Source organism: Prinia subflava, chromosome 11 (genome assembly GCF_021018805.1).
Source record: "Prinia subflava isolate CZ2003 ecotype Zambia chromosome 11, Cam_Psub_1.2, whole genome shotgun sequence".
Lineage (NCBI taxonomy): Eukaryota > Metazoa > Chordata > Aves > Passeriformes > Cisticolidae > Prinia > Prinia subflava.
The window spans coordinates 17,485,634-17,510,130 of NC_086257.1; the positions used below are offsets into that span (position 1 = coordinate 17,485,634).

General features: G+C 40.8%; 2 protein-coding genes across 2 annotated transcripts; both read left to right on the forward strand.

Annotated features, from left to right (window-relative positions):
• The first annotated feature begins 2,325 nt into the window (after positions 1-2,325).
• AHSG (alpha 2-HS glycoprotein) lies at positions 2,326-9,012 on the forward strand. The gene is made up of 7 exons (XM_063408183.1): positions 2,326-2,591; positions 3,915-4,025; positions 5,197-5,281; positions 6,116-6,279; positions 6,565-6,678; positions 7,473-7,553; positions 8,375-9,012. Exons 1-7 carry the CDS (start codon positions 2,388-2,390, stop codon positions 8,648-8,650), a joined length of 1,035 nt encoding a protein of 344 aa, XP_063264253.1. The 5' UTR covers positions 2,326-2,387; the 3' UTR covers positions 8,651-9,012.
• A 3,453-nt stretch (positions 9,013-12,465) lies between these two features.
• On the forward strand, positions 12,466-22,615 carry FETUB (fetuin B). Its single transcript, XM_063408188.1, has 7 exons — positions 12,466-12,931; positions 17,246-17,356; positions 18,897-18,984; positions 19,516-19,682; positions 20,520-20,633; positions 21,527-21,613; positions 22,097-22,615. Exons 1-7 carry the CDS (start codon positions 12,710-12,712, stop codon positions 22,511-22,513), a joined length of 1,206 nt encoding a protein of 401 aa, XP_063264258.1. The 5' UTR covers positions 12,466-12,709; the 3' UTR covers positions 22,514-22,615.
• The last annotated feature ends 1,882 nt before the right edge of the window (positions 22,616-24,497 follow it).

The window sequence follows — 24,497 nt, forward strand, 5'->3', positions numbered from 1 at the left end:
ATTACCTGTACCCAAACTACCTGACTGTATTTTGAACTCCTTTCCCAAACATAGAAACCAAACACAAATTTCCTCACACATATCACAAGTCACCCAAAACCTGCTAAGTGCAAACATTCCACATGGCACTGAGCATTAATAAACATGTGGGCACATTTCTGATCCTCATTTCTGATGCCCACAAAGAAAGTTCACACAGTCACCAAGAGGTGAAGGGCTTGAGTAAGCCTGTAGAGAAACCAAGGAGAGGTACAGCAGGCTTCAAAGTATTTCCTTTTTGTCCTGCTTGGTAAATGGAATATGGAATGTGAGTGACAATGAAGAGGGAAGAAAGAAGATGATAAATCCTGTTTGCTATTTGAGGTTTTAAGTTGTTCTTTGAAACTGGAACCTGAAGTTGACTGAACTGGGTTATATATTGTATTTAGGAATATGTAGAACTTGACTACAGAAATGTTATACATCCTACAGTCTTTGCAATTATGAAGTAGAAAAGATGTAACCTAAGAGACTGAGTAATGACTACATGACATTTATAAATAATATTCTAAGTCCTTCACTGGGACAATTGTATGTCACTCAGGTGAAAAACAACTTTCACCTGCACCTGGTGGAAGTTCATCTCAATGTTTCATACCAAAAAAGGAAAAGGAGAATTAAAAGATATACAGGTGAGAAACTGAACTGTGCGTTAACAGTAAAGAGTAAAATACTATCTTTCTAAATAAATTTGCTGTGATTCAAAAGATGTCCACAAGGAACACTTCAAATGTGTTTCTGGGACACCAAACCTTCATTCTTGAATTGTTCCAGGCCAAAGTCAGGAAAACAAATCGTCATCCACACAAAAGAACAAATGGCAAATAACACCTGCTTCAAGTCATGGAGAAGAAACAAATCATGCTCACATCAATTTTTTAATGTGACAGAGAGAAAAAGCCTTTCTTTTCCCCACAGTTCTCTTCAATTTGCAAATACTAGCATCCAAAACACACCTCATGCCACACAACTGAAACAAATAATCCAATCCTTTTAGTCTCTTCCCATTCTCCTTCTTTATCCCGTAATCTGTCCAATTGAACCATTTCTACTCATAGTGTTTTCTGTATTCACAGATTCTAGAAGAGAGAGGCACAACTCAAGACTACTTCTTTCCCCAAAACTTTTACTCTCTCTCATAATATCATGTAAGCAGAGGAGAAATACTTATCACCTTAAGTATTCAAACTTCTAAGTATGCCAAAATCATTCTATTCATCTCAAATCTGCAGCTAGTTCCTCAACCCTAAAAATGACAACAGAGATTCAGATTTGTTAAAGCCAAAAGGGACCTTTACAGTTCTGCAGCCTGGTCACCGCCCTAACACCGATGGTGGAAACCTGCTCTGAAACCCCTGCAGGAAAATAATTTCTATTGGTTGAGCCAGACTGCCTAGCTAGAATTTATCTAGCCAAAGTCATCTCACCTTAAATTAAAGATTGTAAATGCTGGACACATCATAGATGCTTTATTCTGCTATAGAGATTTTTTTTTTATCCTGTTACTCTTTTGTAAATATGTACACTGTGAATGTAAATATAAGATTAGATCCAACATTTCTAAGCATTTAAGCAGCTAATTTTCCTCTATATTCTCCTTAAATCACTTTGTGTTCTTTAGGATCTTCTGCCAAATCCTCAAATCTGTACAACATATTCCAAAAACATTCCTACAAGATGCCTGCTTTGCAAAATAAAACTCCAAGAACTATTGGACATATTCAGATTATTCAGAGAAAGAATGAGCTGATGCAAAGGATTTAGGAACTATGCCTCATTTCCTATTTCAAATAAATTCAGTAGCAAAATTGCTATTCAATTACATTTGCTATTGAATGTGATCCTTAGAACTAGTTAAAATTCCATTTTTTAAATTATCATGCTACTGATCTCACAATTTAGATTGGTGTCTGGTGAGATTTGGGCCCCAACAGAATGTGTCCTGTTTACAAGAAAGCTTAATTAGCACTAGCATCTCTACACATTTAACAGAAGGGATCACATTCCTTTTATATGGACAGTATTTGGTTGGTAGAAGTGTCTAAAAATTGTGTTACATTTTTGCTGACGCTTTCTTCTTAAGCTGCTTTAGCAGACTTCGCAATATCCTACCTGATAAAATTTACTTTGGCCAAAATTAATCAGTCAGCTTGATGTCCTAACATTTACTTATCTCTTTTGCTGTTTGCAATGCTTCTTGGAACTGGGACAAACATCAGGCGTGTGCTCATGTAAATCTGAGGTATGTACTATATAAATGAGGCCCCAGTTCTCGCTACCTAGCTACCATCTGAGAGCTGTATTCTTAGATCTTTATTTCTGAAAGGGATCAGTTTTCCTCAGGTGCCATGAAGGCACTAGTAGCTTTAATACTGCTTGTTCAGCTTCCAATTCACAAAGCTGTACCAGCAGCTCCCCCTGCTCCCTTGGGCTGTGATGACCCAGAATCTGAGGCAGCAGCTGAAGTTGCTGTGAATTATATTAATGGCCACAGTCATCATGGATACAAGTTTGCCTTGAACAGAATCGAGGATATCCGCGTGGTACCCCAGGTAAGCGAGGAGCTTGCAGGCAGAACACTCTGTTCACCTGGGGATGCTTGGAAATCACCAGAGCAAGGCTCTGTATCCTCACATGGGGAAATCAGCAGGGCTCTGTTGATTTAAACGGGGCAAGGACACCCGGTAGCAGTGGAGAATCCAGGTCACTGGAATGTATCTCTCAAAGAGCAGAACAGAGGGAGAGAGAGAGAAATGTTCAGATGGTTTTCGTACAGTGCTAGAAAGGGCTTGGTTTACAAAGGCAGCACATTTGCAAGAGCAGATCATTCCAGGTGCTGATTCACAAGCCCAGTAGCTAATCTGGAGAAAAACTGAGGATAATCTTTGAGATGCAGGTAATTACTTATTGGATAAATACATACCTATCAAAACTCCATGCTATTAGTGATTTTGTAGTAGGCATTTATTTTATGTAATGTCCCATTGAGCTGCCAAGGGATCTAAATGGAAATAGCAGTGGCTTATTTTCCCTAAGATCTATTTCCATCATTGTAGGCATCTAGAAGGGCCATAGAAATGGTCATGAATACAATGTATGTGCCAATTCAGAACCTTTGATTCTCTTAAAACATGGAAAATAGTCCCAAACAATGACATGAGTGAAACTCTATGGCTGTTTTCTACTTGTTATGAGAGAGAAGATACCAAATGATACTTTTGGAAAAGACTACAACAGACATGAATGAGGTTACAAGCATGTCCAGAGTTATCCACACAAAAACACTGGTGACATTGCTTTGCTCATATTAATGCTTTTACACTAAAACAACTTTATTGGTTTGAATGGAATCACTCCTGACTTGAACATCAGAATCAATCTTGGACCTAGGGAACACAAGGAACTCTGTCTTATATTACAGATGCAAAGGAACTGGTGCAATTCAATGTAATTCCAATGGACTAAACAAGACAGGTCAATGCTCACTGGTGTTTCTTGGGTATCTGGTTATAGAAACATGAAGTTTTTTCATCAAAAAGAAAGCTGATGATTTTTTAAAACTACCCAACAACATAAAATTAATCTAACTTAAGAGAATTGGCTCACTACATACAAGCTTGACTTTCCAAAATTTATGAGTCTGTTCCTTATTAGCTGGAATAAAATCAGTGTAATTATCTTGACTTACTCCAGATTTGGAGTCCTGTTTTTTTATGAGGTTAAAAGTAAGGGCCTTTTCAGTTACTCTGGTGTATACCTGGAGCTACCCATGATAGTCAGCAACAGAGACCCCAGTGCAGCCCCAGGGAAGAAATCTGGTGATGTTTTGTGAAGAAATTACATCTACTCCAATGGTTTATTTTTTTTTCTTTTAGGGGCCAAATAATGACCTCATATTTCTTGAACTTGACTTACTGGAGACCAAGTGCCCTATTCTCAGCCCTACACCTCTTGCAAATTGCACAGTGAGGAGCTTTGCAGAACATGTGAGTACCTGAACACTACCAGCTGGGTCCAAAGGTGCATGTTGGATGTGTTGATGCCAGAGGCCAGGCTATCACCACATTCCCAAGCAAATGTCATATCCCTGTAACAGCCTATAACCACCCAGTCACTTGTAACCTCCTTGTTGACTCCACTGCCCTCATGTCATGAAGGACTTCACTCCTGGATTTGTTTCATCTCCTGCTATCTGAAGAGGACAGCTCTCTGCTGAGAGAGACATCCTCTGTGTAACATCCCACACACAGTCCATGAATGCCATGAGGCCTTCTTTAGGGGCTCCAGGTTCAGTCCCTTTGCTCAGATGTCACTGCCTCACTGCAAAGCACGGACAGGGCAGGGTGTGAATCTGTGCAAAAATACCCTTCCCTTGCCTATATGTGGGTTGTTACCTGGTGCAATTCCACCAAGCCATCTCTTCCTAGTTACAACTGCACATGAGCTATTCCCTTCAGAGAGGGCTCTGCCTTTGAAGTAATGCTCAGCTGGAGTTTACTGGCCTCAGATATTTTGTTCTTATGCAAGTGTGACCCAGTCGTGGGATGCTTTCCCTGACCAAAGCAGTGGAAATGTTGTCTGAGCCTGCTGTTCCTACAATGGGGCCCAATTCACAGAGCTCACTAAATATGAATCATGATCCACGCCTGTATTCATCAGGGCTCAGATTCTATTTTCCATCGGGGGGGAGGTAACTCTAACTGTTCCCTCTTCCCAGTGACTCCAGCTTTGCCTTTGACATCTCCTCCCTGCTGGATCAGGTTGCTCACACACGGCAGCACTCTCTGCTGTTACCATGGCCACTGCCCAGCTGAGATTAGTCAGAATGCTATCAAACAGCTCTGTGGAAGGTCTTAATTCAGAAGTATTCATATTCTTTGCTCTATATGAGAGATGAAGCTGTACTCGATGTCCACAATCTTGCTACCCTGGTACTTTTGATACTTTTGAGATCCCAGTTTGGATCCAGATTTTGTAGCTCTGCTCTGCCTTTTACAAAATCTCAGCCACCAGGACATGCCTAGCACTGCCTTTGCCATCAGACCGATGTTGCCAGGAATGGTCAGCCAGGATCTGTTCTTTTGAATTTAGTGGCCCTTTATGAGAAAATCCAATTTATCTGAACAATGTAACCCTTTGATTTTTGTCTCTCTCTAGGCAGTTGAGGGTGACTGTGATGTTAAACTGCAGAAGGTGGATGGGATATTATCTGTACTTGCTAGCAAATGCCACTCACATGAAGGTAAAGGCTTTGTTCTGTAGGTTTGAATCTAGAGGCTGGAGTATTTTTACAGCAGTGGTTCCATTTCAGTAGCTTCTCTGATTCTAAACTGCTGGGTATAAATATGGCATAAAGGACAACAGTTAATGGATTTTCTAAATCCAGCCCCCATTTCTGGTTTCATTCCCTTGCAAACCCATTGTTTCTCTTTGCTCCTCTTTACTGTGACAATTAAGATACTGTAAGAGTAACTGGGGAGCAAGTCCCAGATTTGAGTCTTTTCAGTCAGCAGTTTAACATTAAGAATTTGATCCTTTGTTGGTCTGAGCTTACATGTCCATGTTGGTCATCAGAGTCCCATTGGCAGATGCAGTTTCTTTTTCTAAATCCAGCATTTTCAATACTGCCATGGGAAAGCAGAATGTCTATTCTCCATGCTCAGTGTGAGATCTCTTTGCTCTGTACAAGATGTCTTCAGTACTACTGTCAAAATTGATAACTGAAATAGCACACAAACACAACTCCAATAAGTTAAGATATCTTCATTTTTCTACGATTCCTTGTGTGAGCACCTTTTCACTCGTGTTACAGAGAGGTTTCTAGAAAGAAAATTTACTAAAAACTGAGTAAGAACATATAAAATGTGCTACTGAAGTCCACAGCCTTTTTCCTTGCAGAAAGATTTGAATGGCCAAGTGGTGTGACACACTGCCATCTATAGCCTGCACTGGAAAAATTCCTGCCACTTCAATTTGGGACAGACTTTGAAACATTGTTTTGTATTACTGATTATGTCTATAATGCCTTTCTAAACAATTTACAATCTGAACAAAACACGATCTGTTGCTTCTGCAGACTCCAGTGAAGACATTCGCAAAGTCTGCCCTGACTGTCCAGTGCTGGTAAAAATGAACAACACAGAGGTGTTAGAGGCAGTGTCAGCGGCGCTCAATGACTACAACAGCAAATCCACTGACCCTTACCTCAGACTCCTCGAGATCGGGAGAGCCAAAATACAGGTAATTTCTACAACTATGTCTAGCCTCTCATGCAAACATAATATTTCATCTACAGTGATTGTGCACTGCTACCTAGTTATGTTTGCAAATAGACACAATTCGCTTGCTCTAATTCACCCTTCCTGATTTGCTTTTAATTTCCCAGCTATTATGTGACATTTTAGCCACAGGATTCCCTTTCACTCCAGTGGGAGATGAAGCCACAACATTTGCCTTTTATTTTTTCTCAGCAGCTCCGCAGTTTCCAAGTGCAAAGTCAGTTAAACAATTCTCCTGTTTTATCAGTATCACCCAGGGCACATTATTATTACTGAGTTTGCTGTGGGTGCCACGAATTGCTCTGCAGAAGAAGCTAAAGCCAACGTGGGGGCTTGTCAGCTGCTGCCCGAGGATCAGTCTGTGAGTATGACAGCACATCAGCCCCAATCTCCCCAGCTCTGAGGTAGAAAAGCAGCGTCATGCTGGGATGTGCTTGCACTGCAGCAGGAATAGACCCCTGTGTACAAAAATACCCTTCCCCGTGGGGATCAAAGTGCAAGAGATGTGTACATCGTGATATGTTTTTCAATATATCATTCTTAAAGCTATATCACACCTTTCTCTTTTCTCTGAGGTATCTGCCTAATGGATTTGAATATATTTGAAAAAGGCTTGAGGACCAGAGACAGAATAATTTTTATCAACAGAATATATATTATTGTTTATTCTTAAAATGAGCGACTGAGAAAATCAGGCTCTTTGTACTGGGCAGTACACAGTCATATTAAAAAAAAAAAAAAGCAGACTGTTTTCCCCTCCTAGAATTCCAGTGCACTCAGTTCTGATGTCTGTGCTCTTGAGAATTACACCGTATACTTTACCATGTTAAAATTCTTCTGTTTCTGATGAAACTGGAGTTCTAAGTTTAGGGGGTGGGAGCTCTTTACCTAGATTGTTATATATTCTTTCCCTCCCTCATATCCGCACATACAAAGGATCTTACTATAAAAGAATACAGGATTTTCCCTTATTTGTTGCTTATGCATTTAAAGACCTTGTCTTTTGAGCCCAGCAGGCTAAAAAGCGAGCACTTTACTGCTCAGATAAAACATGAGAACAAGTGGCCATTTCTAAATGTGCTGAAATTTAAAATTCTAATGCAGTCTCCCTCTATTTTCTAACTATTTTTTCTTGACTTTGTTCTGCTTTGCCAGAATTTTGGTTTCTGCACGGCTGTGATGGTAAAAAGTCCCTCACAAGACCTTCAGGTGGACTGCCAGTTGTATGGCCATCAGGTACCAGCTCCAGATATTCCCTTGCTCTCCAGGGTATCCTAGCCTACTTGTACTGTTACAAGCCATCACCTTGAGTTTACTTCTTTCACTGTAAACTGCATTAGCCACCTGTGATAACTTAACTTTGTATCCTAAAAGCCAAGGTAAGGTAGCTCCTGATTATCCTATGGATTTCTGTGTTGGGAATTGTCATGTCTGCCATCCATGCTTGACACAATTTGCTCTCCTGACCATCTGGGATATTCAGATGTCTAGCAGGGCGAAGGGAACCAAACTCTGCTCAGCTAAAGGGATGGGACAGATAAATGTAAAACAGAAATCAGCATTGTGAGGCTGGAGGCCTTGAGTCCTTAGACATGACTGAATTCAGTTACTTGGTCCTGCACTGCTGTAGCAAGGGGAGGGAAACATGAACTTGACCTGAGCACTCTCCAGGTATTTGAGCCTGCATTTGGTCTCAGAAGGACCAGACAGTGGTTGAATACTTCCTATGGACAGCAGCTCCTGGTAATTCAACAGTAATTAGCTGTCTATGAGGTATATGAAAGAGAAAAGGAGACAGCTGCTCTTGAATGTTTCACCAGCTGTGCAGGTGGCCCTGAAAGATCATATAGCACAGAATTTGGTCCTAATGATTCACTGGCTATAATAAATGTGTTCCTGGGTTCCTGTGCATGTGTTCCAATGCAAATCAGACTTCTGTGATAGTCAGGAACTAACTCTAGCTAGTTAGGAACAGGGTAGCTAGTGAGGTATCAATTGCCTGTATGTCACAAGCCCCAGATCACTGAAAACCAACATGACCTGTTTTTCTTTTCCAGCCCGGAGTTACCTACATTCATCCAGGTCAAGACACATCAGCAGGACTGCCACCCAGTGCTGTAGGCATCACAAACCATAATCTTGGGCTTGCCCACAATAACCCTGTTGCATCTGAATCCAGCTCTTCAGAAATTTTGCGCTCCATGCTCTCAGCAAAATCAGTAACAAAGAGAGCAGTTGCAGAGGCCGCTCAGCATGACAAAGTACCTCGCCCAGTTGGCTTTGTGCCTCCTCCTCCTCCCTGCCCTGGGAAGATTCGCCATTTCGATATCTAGGCTGTGTTTCAAACATGCAATACAGCCAAACTGAGTGATCAGTGCAGCAGCAGCAGCAGCAGCAACGTAGACCATAACATCGAGTACAAATAGGTGAGAACGCTTGACTCTGAGCCCAAATGAGTTTTACCCTCCAGAGAGCTGAATCATGGTCAGAGTCTTGCAAAGGCCTGCTCCAAAGTATAGATGATTACAACATATATCAGTAGTTTACTTTACATACAGGGATTCTCTAGTTAAAATACAGAAAATATTGTTTCAGTGAAACTGTTGTAAGAGCTGTACAACAGTTGTAGCTTTGTGATAGAAACACCATCTGAAAGGTTAGTTCACAATAAAATCTTCAACGCTTTGCTACCTTCTATCTGTATATATTTTCATTTAGTTGTCAAGTATCTCCTTCACAGCATTATGAGTCATATTCTGGGCTTGATTTCAAAAACACTAAGCTCCTGCACTTCTCATCAGCTTCACTGGGATGTGTGGGTGCTGAGAACTGCGGAAAATCAGGTCAGTCCTCCCTTTTGATCACACACCAATAACACTAAAGAAGTGGCAGGAAAAAAGGTATTTTTCCCTTCCACCTATAATATTTCCTACCATGTATCTACTTTTGATATCCACCAGAAGTACCTCAAAACTTTTGGACATGGCACAAGAACATCCATGTCTATGAAAAGAGCAGGGAGTCAGGACACTCATTTCTGGCAGGCTGAAAGCATCAATCCCTGCAGCCAAATACTGCATAGTCTGACTTCCAGAAGACACACAGGAGCAGTACAATTCTGGGGTCCTGCATGGTCTGTGTGCATATGAGGAAATGCCAGTTCAAGGGAATAAAAAACATATGACTGGCACATATCTCATATAACAGGACCCAGACAGTGATGGCAATTTACCATTGTCCTGGCAGTCAAATCTTCCCTGAATTTCTGGCACATGTTAGAGGCAGGATCTATTCTAGGTAGAGAATTAATAAGGGGCTGGGGCCAGAAGGATCTTTACTGCCAGCCAGACTGGAATTCTGCAGGCCCTGGGGAGCAGTCTCAAAGACAGTCATGAATGTTTAACCAGGAACAGCACTTGCTACAAGATAATTATCATGCAGGCAGCAAAAAAAATTGCAAAACACATGTCATTTCTGAGCTGTTTCAAATAACCTGTCCTGTTCTAGTTACAACCATCCAGTACTCAGTAAGCAACACAACTAACTTGCTCTTGGTGAAAGTGCAACAGCTCACAATACAGAAAGGTTCTGCTTTGCTGTGTCAATGGGCAAGGGACAGGTCAGTGCTTCAGCTGGGTGTGTAAAGAAAAGGCAAATCAGCTCAGACTCCACAAAGCACAGTCTATGTGATGGCAGCACACTGAGGGCAAGCTCTGCCTGTGAAGGTAGCTGCTCTCACATTTCAAGCAAATGCTGAGTTTTGCAGGAAGGGTGTTGGGGGCAATTGCACCAGCCACAGCCAGTCAGTGGTTCAGGGAGTTTTTGCTTCTCTGTAGAGCAGTGACTCCTGTATATCCTGCATGCAGCCATTCCTTCAAAAAGTGCTAGTATTAAGTTATAGAAATCTCTTAATGCAGTAAGATAGGTGGTCTTCCCATCTCACTGCATGAGACACAGTCCAGGATTTAATGAAATGGTAACTATTCTGTTCTGCATCACTGTGACACCAGACCCATGAGACTCTCCAAAACTAGGAATCACCATAACTGATAGGAATTGTCTTTTATATAATGAAATAGGAACTAATTTATAGAAGAGAGAGTGTTTTCCAGGCTTAGAAAATTTTCTGATAGCAGAAACAATGTTTATAGAAGGGAATCCTGCCCCTGGGGATCCCTGAAATCCAGAAATGCTGCATTTTCTTGTTGCTTTTTCAAACCGAACAAAGCAAAGATATGTAGCAGAAACATCTGCAGGCTCTATACCTCACAGATGTTCTCCTATACCTGATTAAACCACTCCCTTGTTTTCTAAAACAGGAAGAAAAAAAAATTCTCTGTACATTCCATTTTGGTAGCTGCACTTCATCTTCTTTCTCCTTAACATCTGTGCTCTTAAGGACAAATGCCCCCTTACAGATCTGTTTTCCATGACTGCTTTGAAGCAATCACTTTGTCTCCCACCAGTATAGCCCCATTTTCATGCACCTGGGACTTAATAACAGATTCAGTATTTAACAATTGATTCTCTGGGCATTGAGACATATGAAATGGTGGTAGATGAAATACGAATGCCTCTTCCCTTGAAATGCAGCATGAAGACTTTTGCCAGGTCTGCATCACTGGCCGACAATGTTTTTCAGCTTTTTCAGACCCTGTTTTGCAAAAGCCCATGTACTTCATGTGCTGGTCTGGCTGGACATGCTCATATTTCCCAGCTGTGTCCATGTTTTGAGGTCAGCTACTTCAACAGAGAAATTTTTCCTTTCCAGCCAGAGGAAGAGTACAAAGAACAGACTCAGGGATATAACAATCCCCTATTATAAGAAGCACTGACACAGCCAGTACTAACTGGCACCCATCTCCATAGAAATGCCACGCACTGTAAGGATAAAGAAAATGAGTTATTATCCCGTAGCCGCAGGGGAAGCATCCCCAGGCACAAGGAACAATGTCAGCGAGTCTGCATTGCTGCTTCTGCGGTTCCTGTACTATGGCTACAGCAGTGTCTCTCAACATTCACCCCTTCTATTCCATCCCTCTGGGACACAGTCTGTGCTTTATCCCTCACCCAACACGTGAGGGGCTCATTCCAGCAGCCATGTGTCCCTTCTGTCCTGCTATCGGAGTTTTGCACCTCTGCTACCAAAGTCTTCTTAGAAGAGTTTCAGCTCCAGTGCTGTTGCAGGTCTTCTGGCTGCATCTACAATCCCAGCTTTCTGTGGACATTCCCTGGGACACATTCTGCTGTCTCCCAGGTGCTTTAAACACTTCTGGGCTAAGCTTCTTTACACAGCCAGTAAAAAAAGTGACAATATAGAAGTTTTTAACTACTCCCAACATCACAGCAGTATTGAAGAGACAATAATGCCCTTCATTTACACTTTTTCTTCCTCATTCAATAGAACTTTCAAACCTAAAGGTACTTGGTGTCCTCCAGCAGAAAGCTGCAATCACAGAGTTCCATGATAAAAAATACGAGACAGGGATGTGGTAACCCAGCTTCTAGTAGCCTTCAAGGTGAAATGCTGCAGAATTGCCCCTTAGATGAAAACCAGTGACATTGACTGGGATCCTCCCCAAGTAATGGTCACTGTCACTTCTCCAGATCTTCAAGACAGAAGCTACTTGTAAAGTTATTCCCCCTTGTCTCCAGCATGGAGTTCCTGACAGGTTATTCACAAGGCACACTGCTGTCATTTCAAACTAAAGTTTCTCCAGGAAGAATTTTCCATGACTCTTGAGGAGTCTCAGTGCCTCCAGGGCTAAGGGTTAGCATTCAACTGTGGGTATACAGATGAGTAGAAATGCTCACAGAATGAAGCCAAGCTGAGCTTTCTATCACAACCACACTGACTGCATAAAATAGAGTCAATATATGTGTTTAAAACTGGCATTTAACAAATATAAATTGCAAATCAGTCAACCTTATGGCCTTTAACCATTTTCTGTTCAAATTACCAAGATCTTTGTTATTGTTTTATTTGGGAGAACTGGATCACTGACAGAACAGAATTGGAGCCACACCTCTTCTGCACATAGATTTATTCAAGCAAATCTGGTTTCATAAGGAAGCAGCTTTGTGTGTGTATTCTTATCCCTTGCCATGAGGTCAAAATTGCATGATCTGCCCAGTGAAGTCCAAATTAGAGATAGAAAGCCAGGAGGAAAAAGTGCTCTCTGGTTTCAGATGAAGCTTTTGTAAAACCTTGTAATCATTGACTTAGTGTTTACTGTTGCAGGTTTAAAGGTGATGGTCAGTATGCAATAAAAAAGGGGCACAAGTTTATAAAGAGACACGGCTCCTCTATAAACGTCTGTGATCTCACTCAGTTCTCAGCCCCTCCATCCTCACTGACAGCCCTGACCGGCAGCACCGGCTCTGTAAGCAGAATGGTCTGGCTTGTTTGGATGCTCTTTGGCATCCAGGTGCTTTGCCCCTGCATTGCTGCCCCTGCAGCCCAGGGAGCAGGGGCTGCCCTACTGTCCCCCCGCTGCGATGATGCTGCAGTGGAGGAGGCTGCAGACCTGGCTCTCCGCCAGATCAACGCCGACCGGGAAGAGGGCTACGTGCTCAGCCTCTACAGGATCGTCAGCGCCCGAGAACAGCCGCAGGTGAGTCACCCTCTTGCTCAATGTATGCTTCTCCCTGTGCCTGTTTCTTAGAAATATCTTTTGAATGAAGAAACATTTCAAAAGGCTAAGCTCTGTTCACAGGACTCCAGAGGCCATGTCAACCTTATGCACAGACTAGAAACAATTTCATCACACTGTGGGCAATTAGAGAGCAAATCTCAGTCATGACTCTCTGCTGCAGGCCCTTGGAATAGCTCCAGGCATCAGTTCAAATTTGATATGAAACACCATTACTCTGATTTAATTTCATTTTACACCTTCCTCCCACTGCCTTGAGCAGTTGGAGTGCACAGGCTAGTAAGTCATCGTGTGTTTTGCACAAAAGATATGAGCACTAACAGGTGTAAACACATCCTGCTTGGGACCAAGGAATTCCTTTACAGCCCTCTAAAAGATGACTCATTCTCCAGAAGAAACCTGAAACCAGTTCAAGGGCAAAAAATACACTGAAAATACCGATAGAATATCACTCCCATTTCCTCAAGTATTGTGTTTCTCTGTGTGCACTTAATTTATGATGATTTTGTGCTACAATACCTGAATCTACTGGCACTAACTAGGGACAGCCTGAAATGAATTCACAAGGGCCTGCAGCAGTCTGGGCACAGTGGAAGCCTGCTGCTAGCATTCCCTGCAATGCCTGGTCACATCCCATAAGCTTACCTGAAAGGCTGAGCTCTAAACTCTAAAGAAAATTAGGCTCATTGCCAGACGCCTAAAGATCTGTGCTGGCAAGGATGTGACACTTCCTCCTGCTGCTCTTACAAGGACATGGTTCCTGCAGACACACTGTGGACTCCAGCAACCTGAGATCTCACAGCTAAAGATGCTCTGCTGTGTTTTGCGCTCTGTTCTCTCTATTGCCTTGCTCAGGTGACAGAATGCGCCCACTAAGCAACTACATCAGGTCTCTTCAGAATTTTTCCACATGATGCATGAGAGCTGGCCCAGAATCCACATCACCAGGCCTGGAGTTAGGTGCTCAGACCCCTTCCTGGGGCTATTTCCTAATGACAATAATTAGAGCCCCCTGTGACCACCCTAGAGTGCAGCATGGTGGGTGCAGACGTGCTGTAAAACTCCTCAGTTATCTTCCTACTTCTCCCTTCACCTGTGCCAGACATCTCAGCACAGGAGACTTTTGGTCCTTGGTTGTGATTTCTCTGTCACTCAATTGCCTAAAGATTTAACCTTTTGCTTTAGAACAAGCATACTTTGTTCATCTGGGGGTTTAATTTACTTATTTACTTTTATTATTTCTTCTTCTTTTTTTCATCTATTATTGTATCCTGTAAATAAGATGTTTCAAGACATTGCAATAACAAACTAGACATTCTAAGCCCTTTGTCCCATTGTTGCTGCGGTTGGGACTTAGTACATAAGGAGCAGTCAGCAATGTCAAAGGGGTTCACAGACAGTAATAGCCTTATGCCACCTCCCATTCCTCTCAAAGAAATTAAGGAGTCTTCTTTTCCCCCCACACCAGTCAGTGGTCCTTCCTCTCACTTTCTGAAGCACCACTGAGGATAAAAACATTTTCAAAGTTACTTCAAATTCAAATCTGCCCTTAAGCAACCTGTGGTTCAGCTTTGCTCTAATTGAAACTAATGAGCCATCTGCTATTAACTTATATGCAAGTAGGACAGAGCTTGCTTTCATACAAGATACTCATGATTAGCTTCACTGATAGGCACTTAACCAAAATTACAAAACATGCCAAAATATTTTACTTCTTTCACTTGCATCAGGTCACCCTACTGCCACATCTCCACTGGCTCCCAGGCTGCCCAGCACACACTGCAGCCTGGCACCAGCAGTGCTGAGGAGGAGATCTTTTTGGCAATGGAAAGATATACAACTTCTTATTCAGTACTAAGCAGATATCAAAAGGCCTTTGCATAACGGTCTTTTAATGAAAATTAAAATAAGGATGATTAAACCTTCAGTGATCTGCTGAGCTCTGAATAAGCCTCAAATTATTCTTTCCCCAGTGGAGGATGATGCATACAGAAGCAGGTAGACCAAAAGATGTGTAGATTTTGTAATAACCTTATCTGCTTATTAGAGCTGGTATTATACAAGACACCTATGGGCAACAAGAAATACAGTTTGGTCTGCCCTGGTTACATTTAATGTTTCTAAGATCACCACCCTTTATAATCAATATTCATGATTCAGCTGAGGAAACCCATCTAACACCAAACACATTTCATTAGAAGAACATTTCTTTAATGAGGTATTTGTGTGCTTTTGCCTCTAGAATACCTTAAAAACCAATTTGAAAGCTCAAGTCACCAATTCCAAATATGAGACTCCTTGAAGATGCACATTTTTCTTGGCTGTTTCTTCTTCATATGGATAGTCTTAGTGATTTTTTTTTTCTTACAGAAGCCATATTTAAAGTTACAAACTTGTACCAAATGCTGCACTACTCAAAAACACATTTTCAGCAAATAGCAATTACTCTTTCACTGGTCTTACTTTGTGTTTGCTGATTTAAGCTGTATTCGTTATCATATTAAAGAGAGTTATCATCATGGTATTTATATATCTTGTATACAAACAGAAAATTATGATTAGTCCTTTCCACAGAAGTATCTCTGCAGCCAGGTGTGGGGATATTGCTGTGCCACTGCACAAACAGCACCGCTGCACCTCAGCGTCACTCTTTGTCAAAATAACTTTTGATCTTTTCACAGCCTTCAAAATGAAACTCATAATTAAACCTCAGGATTAGTGTAAGCAAGTCCGGAAATCTCAGTGCAAGGTATTACCAGATGACTTTATAGAGCATTTAGAAAAAAAGATGAAAATACAAAAAACAGTAGAAAGTATGAGAAATTGCATATGTAAGAATAGAACTATGAGACAATGATAACAAAACAATTTAATCATCCTTTATATTTATTTTCTATTAGTTTTGCCCTTTCATGTTTAAAGGGTTTAGCATTACCAGTTTATATGGTAGAGCTCACATAAAATCACTATCCCACAAATCTCTATTGGGTGTGATCAGAGTAGTTTCTACCTCTTGATCTGCTCAGAAATCCAGAGCAGATGCCACTTACTGGTTTTCTAAGCAGTATGAAGACAAAAATGTCAGCAGTACTCCAGCTTTATAGGCCTTATGGACTGTATCAAGTCACTGTTAAACAGAAGCCAGAACTAAAGCCAAAATGATACAGATATCACCCCAGACTTCCATAAGACTGCTGCCCCATTTAGTGTTTTCTTCACAAAACCAATGAAATCAAGCAGAGATGAATGAACACTGCTGTCATTCAGTTTTGGTTTTTCTCCCCCTTCAGCAAAGACATAATCTCAGTCTAAACATGCAGCTAATGCTCACATCTAAATTCTTTAGGTTGTATAAATGACAGCTGCCCTCTTTCCAGCTTTCCACTATGGATATAAATAAAACATGATCCAACTAAGCTGTATCCTTGATAAATATGCTGGAAAGGTGCTAACCTGTATCTGCAGTGGAAGCAGAATGAAAAGCTGCATCTCATCTTCCTGCACTACTTGATGTAAGCACTGGATACATAGAGCCCTACTTTTAGTCCTTCCTTGTACCTCTTACCTGGAAAAATGTTTGGCCAAAAGCTGAGCCTGCGTTGCTTTGTGCACCTTGTGCTGCAGTGAACTGAATAAAGGTTTCTGAATTTAAGCACAGGTCAGAACTCAAGCACTGGACTGAGGTTTTGAGTCTGAGACATCCATGGGACTCTGCAAGGTCTCTCACAGCACTCCCTGAGAGCTGAGAGAATATTGAAGCTTCTCTATCAACGCAGCCTTTGCCTTGTTACAGCAAGTGCAAAGCATCCACACTTGAAGAAGACACTGCCCTAAGAAATAAGATATTTCTCTTTCTAATGCCTACTGGCAATGGTCCATGTTAGCAGTTTTTTATTAGTTGTAGTATTTATAATCTCATTCTTGTTTCAGGCAAAATAACCTATCTTACAAATCTGATAATAAAATGCAGTTGACAGTGAAAACATAAACATGTTTAGTCTTTATTCTTGGGTTCTGGTTGGTACCAGAATCAGAAGAATAAAACTGACCAAAGGACTTTTTGTTATATAAAGCCGGCTAGCTGCATGACCAAGCCTGTTCTAACAGGACCTGAATTTCACCTGATTTGCCACTTATGTCACAGGGAGTACTCAATTTTCAGGATATCTGTGCATTCCACCTGTGTGTTTTCCATTTCTCCATCTCTCCTTTTTATGAGTCCCTACCTTGTTTGATACAAAACTGGGATGTGACCCTTCTGTTTCTTGTTTTCAGGAGATCACTGGTTCTGTCTTCTATCTCATCTTGGATGTAGTAGATACTGAATGCCATGTACTCAGCAAAAAGCTGTGGAAGAACTGTAACACCAGACCTGCTCATTCAACTGTAAGGATTTTATTCTTCTATTTAATCTCACATATGATGAGTTACTCAGGTACTACTGATGACTGCAAAATCCCTACACTTGTATTTTTAGTGGGCAACAAAGCTTAGAAAAAAATCAAAGCCCATTTTATAATATCCACCATTTTACTCTGTACCTTCTAATCAGTTTACAGACTGGTAAGATTTATTTTACAAAGTGAAAATTAAAAGAAAGTTTTTGATGAGAGCTAATAAAGAGACCACACTAAATAGCCAAGCTAGGACACTATTTAGAATATATAGAATATTAGAATATTTAGAATAATGGTTTACTTTTTATAGCAACCCCATAAGAGTTTATTTTAAAGACAGCCTGTCAAGGAGGGAATAAAAGAAACACACTTTTATATAACATGTGATTTTTGGTTTAGTTTAATTCCACTTTTATTCTGACAACTTTGCAAAAATTGTACTGGAATAGGAGAAAAAGGAAAGCTCAGCAATATAAGCTGCAAAGACAGAAAGTGGTTCAAGACTGTTGCTACAGGTGACCAAAACTGTTCTGAACAAGTGAAAAAAAGCTCTTAGAAAATGAAGAATGACAAGAAATAAGGTTCACATTAAAAAACAAACAAACAAAAAAGTTATGATTAAATTGTCCTGGACTGCTTCTAAGGCAAATCAATTTTATTTTTTCAATAAAAAACTAGAAAAAATTAAAAGTAATTCTGCTGACTTCTCATTACAGTGTTTTCAGCAGAAAAAGGGTACAAAGCTTATATGGTTGATACGGCTTCTGTGAAGTTAAGAAATGCATGTCCAGAGACCTTGTGCAAACATGTAGAAATATCTAAGAAGCTCTCAGAGAATAGATTTTCTCTTAAATATAAAAGCATAATGAATATTAATAAGTCAGTATTTTTTCGGCCACAAATTCAGAGGTTTTGTGTGCAAGGATGACCCTACTATGCCACAAAACTGATTTAGGGTCCTTCCTGCCACTCTCACTATGATTAAAAGGGGGAAAGTGGAGGACAGGTGACTGGATCCAGACACTCTGAATTGTCTCTGGGTTTAAACTCTCTGGGTTCCAGACACAGACCCAGCCCAGGACAGAGACCCAGGAGCTCTCAGTGACACTGGGGCACTTCTCAGCTGCCAGAAGCCTGGGCCTGGGCAGGCCACCCAGGAGTGAATATTACATCTGTATAGCTCAGAATCACACCAGGGGATGATTTATTTTTATTTTATTTTTATTTTTATTTTTATTTTTATTTTTATTTTATTTTTATTTTTATTTTTATTTTTATTTTTATTTTTATTTTTATTTTTATTTTTATTTTTATTTTTATTTTTATTTTTATTTTTATTTTTATTTTTATTTTTATTTTTAAATGAGATGCTTAGAAATGTGCTTCATTGTCATTTGAGTTTTAACAAAACTTTTGTCTTGAAAAGAATTGCATTATTGCGAGAAGAAAATGAACCACTCCTGTCTAGGTACTAGAAAATCAGTAACAGGTGCAATATTAATTGTTTCTAAATGTTTATATTGTTTTAGGTTTACGGTCAATGCAAAGCAATTATCTATATTAATCAGGCAAGAAATATTGCTCACCTGAATACTTATGAGTGCACTTTACAACCAGGTATGTCTTTAACATACTGTTTATAAAAGAACTGGAAAAAAATCTTTGCCAAATAGCATTATTTTAAAATTTAAATGTAATTACGACACCGCAGTATCGCCATTAGCTTCAGCTGCCCTGATTTTCTCAAGTCAGTGATCACAAGGGCAGGGAGGTGCTGCAGCTCAAAAGAGTTCAGTAATAACTGTTTTAACCTCTGGGACACTCAGCAGAGTCTCTGTATGGGCTTTTACCCTCTGAACCAAAAAACATTTTTGTGGTTTTGTGAAAGGCAATGAAAAACAGCAAGCCCACTGTCAATAGGTTGATTTTTTCCTTCAGTGTCTTCCTCCACTGCAACATATTTATGGGTCTGTGAATACATAAAGATTCAAAATTATTGAGGGGTGCAAACCCCATATTCTTACTCCAGAGGAGTGGAGGATAAGCGGGCAGATTTGGGGGCATAGATGCATTTACAGTGACCTACACTGTCAATATGCTTTTATGGTTATGCCTTCCCTAACGCCACTGTTGTGCTTGAATAAAAAGTTCCACGCAGATATATTTCGTCAGCTTGTCCCGACTGCCCAGTTGACGCACCTCCAGATCAGCCTCAGTACTTGGAGGCTGCTGTTGCACTTCTTGCCAAGTTCAATGCAGAGAGTGAACAAACTCATTACTTCTCTGTCCTCAATGTCACAAGAGCTTCAATGCAGGTAAGCCAGGGCTCATCTGACTTATTTTAGCCCTCAAGAATCCTTCTATTCAGAATACTCCGGATCTTCTTGATCCAAGACTCTGATTCCATTTCTTGCAAAAAGAAAGGCTTTATGCAGAAGTCAAGGCATAGACTTGCTTCCAAAGTTCAGAAAAGTTTCACTTTTAACTCCTTCCACCACCATGAATTCGCAATAGAATAACTCGTTAATAGAAAGTATTTAATAAAGCACAATCATGCCTTCCAAAACATACCTGTAATTCACTGAATGAGTCTAAGCATGGTTTAGAACTAATTTTAGACTAACAGAGAGCTCATGATCTCATGGCTAAGTCCTCTTTGTTTACCACAGTATTATCTAGTCTCTCTAAAATTCAGTATTTGTAGATAGTAAAGTGGTTTTTCTTCTTTGTCTAAACCATCAGATGTTACTACAATATACTACTTAATCACTTCCATTTCCTAACTCCAATTTCAGAAATAGTAAAATGATCCTGGTCATTAAAACAACCAGAAATTGTCAACAAGATGCTGAAGAGGGTCTTTGGCTATGTAGTTCTACATGAATGGTAATTTATGACAAAATCTAAACCCATTTCCATGATGCCAATCCATAAGTTTTTAAGACTGTACATATCTAAGAAGTAAAAAACGACCAGGCAATAAAGCAGCACTGGCAAAAAACCACTGTAACACAACTAACAGTAATGCCCCAAGTATCACCTGTTCCTTCCAGACTTAGCAGGAGTTTTTAACATATTTCAAGGTCAGTAGAATTCTTTATCCTTCCTGACACATGCACAAGTTCTAATTGCCACTGGCCTCTCATTTACAGTGGGTCATTGGTCCTGCATATTTTGTGGAGTTTTTAATTCAGGAGACATCTTGCTCCAAAGATGAGCAGGTTGCTGACATCTCGATGTGTGAGCCACTTCCACCAGAAGTCGCTGTAAGTACTTTTCCTTCCATAACACCAGTCTTCCAGATACTACGATTTCTCAGTGAAATAGTGACATTTAGTATTTATCTCCTTGGCTTTTTACAGACAAGAACCAAAACCTACAGTCATCTTTTTATGGATCATATCTCTATAGCATCTTGAAACTCTACAGAATGCTTTAGAATAGAGAAACATTTCAGCAAAAGTTGTGAATCCTTACCAGAAGTCCATAAGCAAAGAAAACAAAAAAAATACCATCCAGAAAAAAGGTGGAGTAGCCACCACCTTACAAAACTGAATGAGTGTAAAGGATTTCTTCCAAAGAAACAGTCACAGACAATAAATCACAAACAATGCATGAAGTCTATATTCGTACTACAATCAGGTCAGCTAAGGAAAACATTTAGGAATTAAGGAAAAAATTGTAAGGAAAACTGGAACTTTTAAAGTCCCATCTTAGGTGAGATCCAAGCCATGATACCTACAGCCCAGTACAAACACAACTACTAGAAACAGCATTTTTTCATGGTTTCTTTCACTAGTATGGCATGAAATTGATTCTGTGTGGAAAATTATACTCTGTTCCACACACAACTTGCCTGCATAGGGATATTCTGCTGCAGGAGAACTTAAGCAAGCTGTTGTAGTTTGGCCTTAAGTAGCCAGCTTATTTTTGCTATTGTGTTACCTAACCCTTCTTTGCAAACACAAGGCCTTTATCTAAACACTGCCTGCCTTTGTGAGGTTGCCAATCCCAAAATAAAAGTTTGCCCAAGATGTTTATCCCTACAAATACACTTAGAAGCTATAACTATTCAGCCTTTCATAATCACTTATTTTACAAGATAGGAGCTTAGTATTAGGGTTCCATGTGAAAAAATGCTTGTATTTTCTTCTTACAGAAAATAGGTTTCTGCAAAGGCTCTGTAGTAAAAAGTCGTGTGGAACAGTTTGTCACACTTTCACGATGTGAAATCTACAGTCAGCAGGTATTTCTTAATCTAATCTTAATATTGCAAGAGTAATACTATGTTACAAAACAAGTACTGAACTTTTGAAAGCCTAGCCATTTTAAAGTTTCCTTATTCACAAAGACATGTGCTTCAAGGAAGTGATAAGGCCAGATCAGGAAGAAATCTCTCTTGTGATAAAACAGCCTATTGTTGGGTGGGTAAAAAGGCAATAGATTGAGTATAGAGACAATCCTGCAGAATGTGTTCAGAATGCTCTACAATGAAATTGTAAATCACAACGGGAATGCAAGGGGATATTACTGTATTCACCCAAGTTTCATGCACCCATCTCCACCGGCACAAGGAGTAGTGACATCCTTTTATCCTTAGAGCTTCTGTTCTGTAGCTGGTCTTGGAGGAGTGGAGACACAGCAGACCCTTAGAGTGAAGGGTAATCTTCATATCTGAAGGAATTTGGAATTGCTTCAAATTAGATAATGCTTATTCCTTGTTATGTAGGATCCTGCCACTGAAGAGGAAAACCAGGAAGCTCATCAGACACCTGAAAACTCTAAGCAGGATCAACAGGCTTCCCCTTCAGATGCCAATCCTTTCTCCCCACACCTGGAAAAAACAGTGGGCTGGGTTAAAATTCTACCCCCTTCAGATGAGGACATCACTTTCTATAGCCTACGAGAAAGTCAAAATGAATATAAAGACAGAAAGCCAGTTCCTCCTAAGGTTGTAGGATCTGAGCAGAGTCGTGATGGAGAAAAGACTCAAATAAACAAACCAGACTTGAGCAAACCAGTCACTGGACCAGTTATTCTCCCTTTTCCTGAAGAACCTTCTCTGTCAGATTCATGTCCAGGAGAAGCAAAGCAGCCAGAAGGCATCCTCCATCCTTTGATAACTAGGAAGCCTACCACAGCCTAGCCAGCACCCAAGAACCTCAACTATCTCCAACAAAATACCAGCCAAAATGGCAACATGGTTTTCAATTTGTGTAACACCTTCCAATAAATAAATTGTTCATAACAGTCTTCTCCTCCACATTCTCAGTTTTATGAAAGCACAAGAACAGACTGGGAAAAAAAATTTAACTGCGGTATTTTCCAATGGAAGTATTTGGCTTTTAATTCTCAAATTCCCCCTATTAGGCAGAGCATGAAGGAGAGATAACTGTGGAGGATAAAAGAACTTGCAGGGCTGGGACAGCCCAAAAACATCAGAGAAAAATATCCTTGGTTGCAAAATCTGTCAGGGCTCAGTGTGGGATGGCTGCTCCCCAAGGGATGGGGAGATGGAGCCAATGTGACAATCAGGCTGGCGGGGCAGGGGCTGTGCTGTGGCGCCTGAGGGAGGCGAGAGGAGCACCCAGGGCACACCCAGGGCACACCCAGGGCACACCCAGGGCACACCCAGGGCTGGGGTCAGGGTGTGGGAAGGAGCCGGGTCACTGTGAGATGCAGGGGCAGGGAGGCAGGCCTGAGGCCAAGCTGTGAGCGTGAGTCAGCAAGGCATGGCCAGGGGCTGCTGTGGTTATGGTAGCCAGAGTCAGGCACAGCCCAGCAGTGTCCCAGCAAGTCTGCGGTGACCAGACACGTGTGAGGGACACCGGGCTGCAGGTCTGAACAGGTCTGAACAGGTCTGAACAGGTCTGAACCGGGTCTGAACGGGCCTGACCCTGGTCTGCATCCACAGCGTCTGGGGCCGGGCGCAGGCACAGCCACGATGCCGCAGGAGCTGCAGCTCGGACAGGGCCCCAGGCAGCCTCGGCTTAAAGCAGCTCCTGAGGGGAGCGGGGTCAGCCCTGGCCGTGGCTCCCAGCACTGCCCGGGAGCCTGTCCCCAAGGTCCCAAAGGTCCCCAAGGTCCCCAAGGTCCTCGAGGTCCCCAAGGTCCCCAAGGAACAGCCCCGGTGTGCTGAGCCTGGCACCCCGCACTAAACCCTCTTGGAGCAGGGACACTCTGAGTGTCACAGGCTGTGACAGAGCATAAGCAGGAAACAGCACTTCAGCACTGGGTAGCATTAAAAGTTAGTGAGGTTCTGTTATTTTGTGGGTAAACTTCTTAATTAGAATGTGAAGACCTTAGCCTAACTTTTTATTTCCCATAGAAGACCTCAAGAAAGATTATATTTCTTAATGCTTCATACCTGACTTAAAGCATGTGAAAGAGCCTGCACACATGTTAAGCCTATGCACATTATTCTGGCTGGTGAAGAATCAAATCCAGACTATCAAGATTGTTATGCTCTAGTGATGCTGCTGTGCAGGAAAAACAATGATTTAAAAAATCAACCTAATTCTTTCTTGAGATAGGTCATATTAACTGCTTTATAATAAAAGCCACAGGGACACTCAGCAGTCTGCAGCCAAGAAAAATCGATTTCAGTAAAGTCAGACATGGTAATTGTACTGACAAAAACAAATATAAATAAATGAGAAGACAAGAAGAGTAAGAAATAACATAGGAAAGAAATGTCATCTGTGGCCAGGAGTACACTGATATTTGCAATAATAAGGAGTTTATATGAGACCATAAAGCCTTTTTCCTGTTGCCACCAGATCTGTAAAATAATTTGTTCAAAAGAAAATCGATAAAATATTGTTTCTGAAGCTTTTATGATACTGTATCATCCCTAGAGATCCTGAATAATTTCTACCTTTAAAGAGCCTTCCAACAAAAAATTATGGTTTTGTCAAAGTATCCTGGCATTATGCATGTTGATTAAAATGTATTCTTTTATTATTATAAATAAAATATAAAGTATTATTTTATTTTGAGTGGGGCCAAAATAATATTGAAATATTGTGTGGAATTATATTCACAGAAACTATGTTTGCATTTTCAGTCTGGAAAACTCTTACAAACATAAATTTGATATAAAGAAGTATTTAATTGCTTCAAAGATTGAA

Bases quoted from the DNA above. Each gene is read 5' to 3' on its own strand.
- FETUB (XM_063408188.1), top strand. From the start codon at position 12,710: ATGGTCTGGCTTGTTTGGATGCTCTTTGGCATCCAGGTGCTTTGCCCC. The intron at 18,985-19,515 runs GTATGTCTTTAA...TTGAATAAAAAG, and splicing joins TGAGTGCACTTTACAACCAG to TTCCACGCAGATATATTTCG. The intron at 20,634-21,526 runs GTAAGTACTTTT...TTCTTCTTACAG, and splicing joins CACTTCCACCAGAAGTCGCT to AAAATAGGTTTCTGCAAAGG.
- AHSG (XM_063408183.1), top strand. From the start codon at position 2,388: ATGAAGGCACTAGTAGCTTTAATACTGCTTGTTCAGCTTCCAATTCAC. The intron at 5,282-6,115 runs GTAAAGGCTTTG...TTGCTTCTGCAG, and splicing joins CAAATGCCACTCACATGAAG to ACTCCAGTGAAGACATTCGC. The intron at 6,280-6,564 runs GTAATTTCTACA...CTGTTTTATCAG, and splicing joins TCGGGAGAGCCAAAATACAG to TATCACCCAGGGCACATTAT.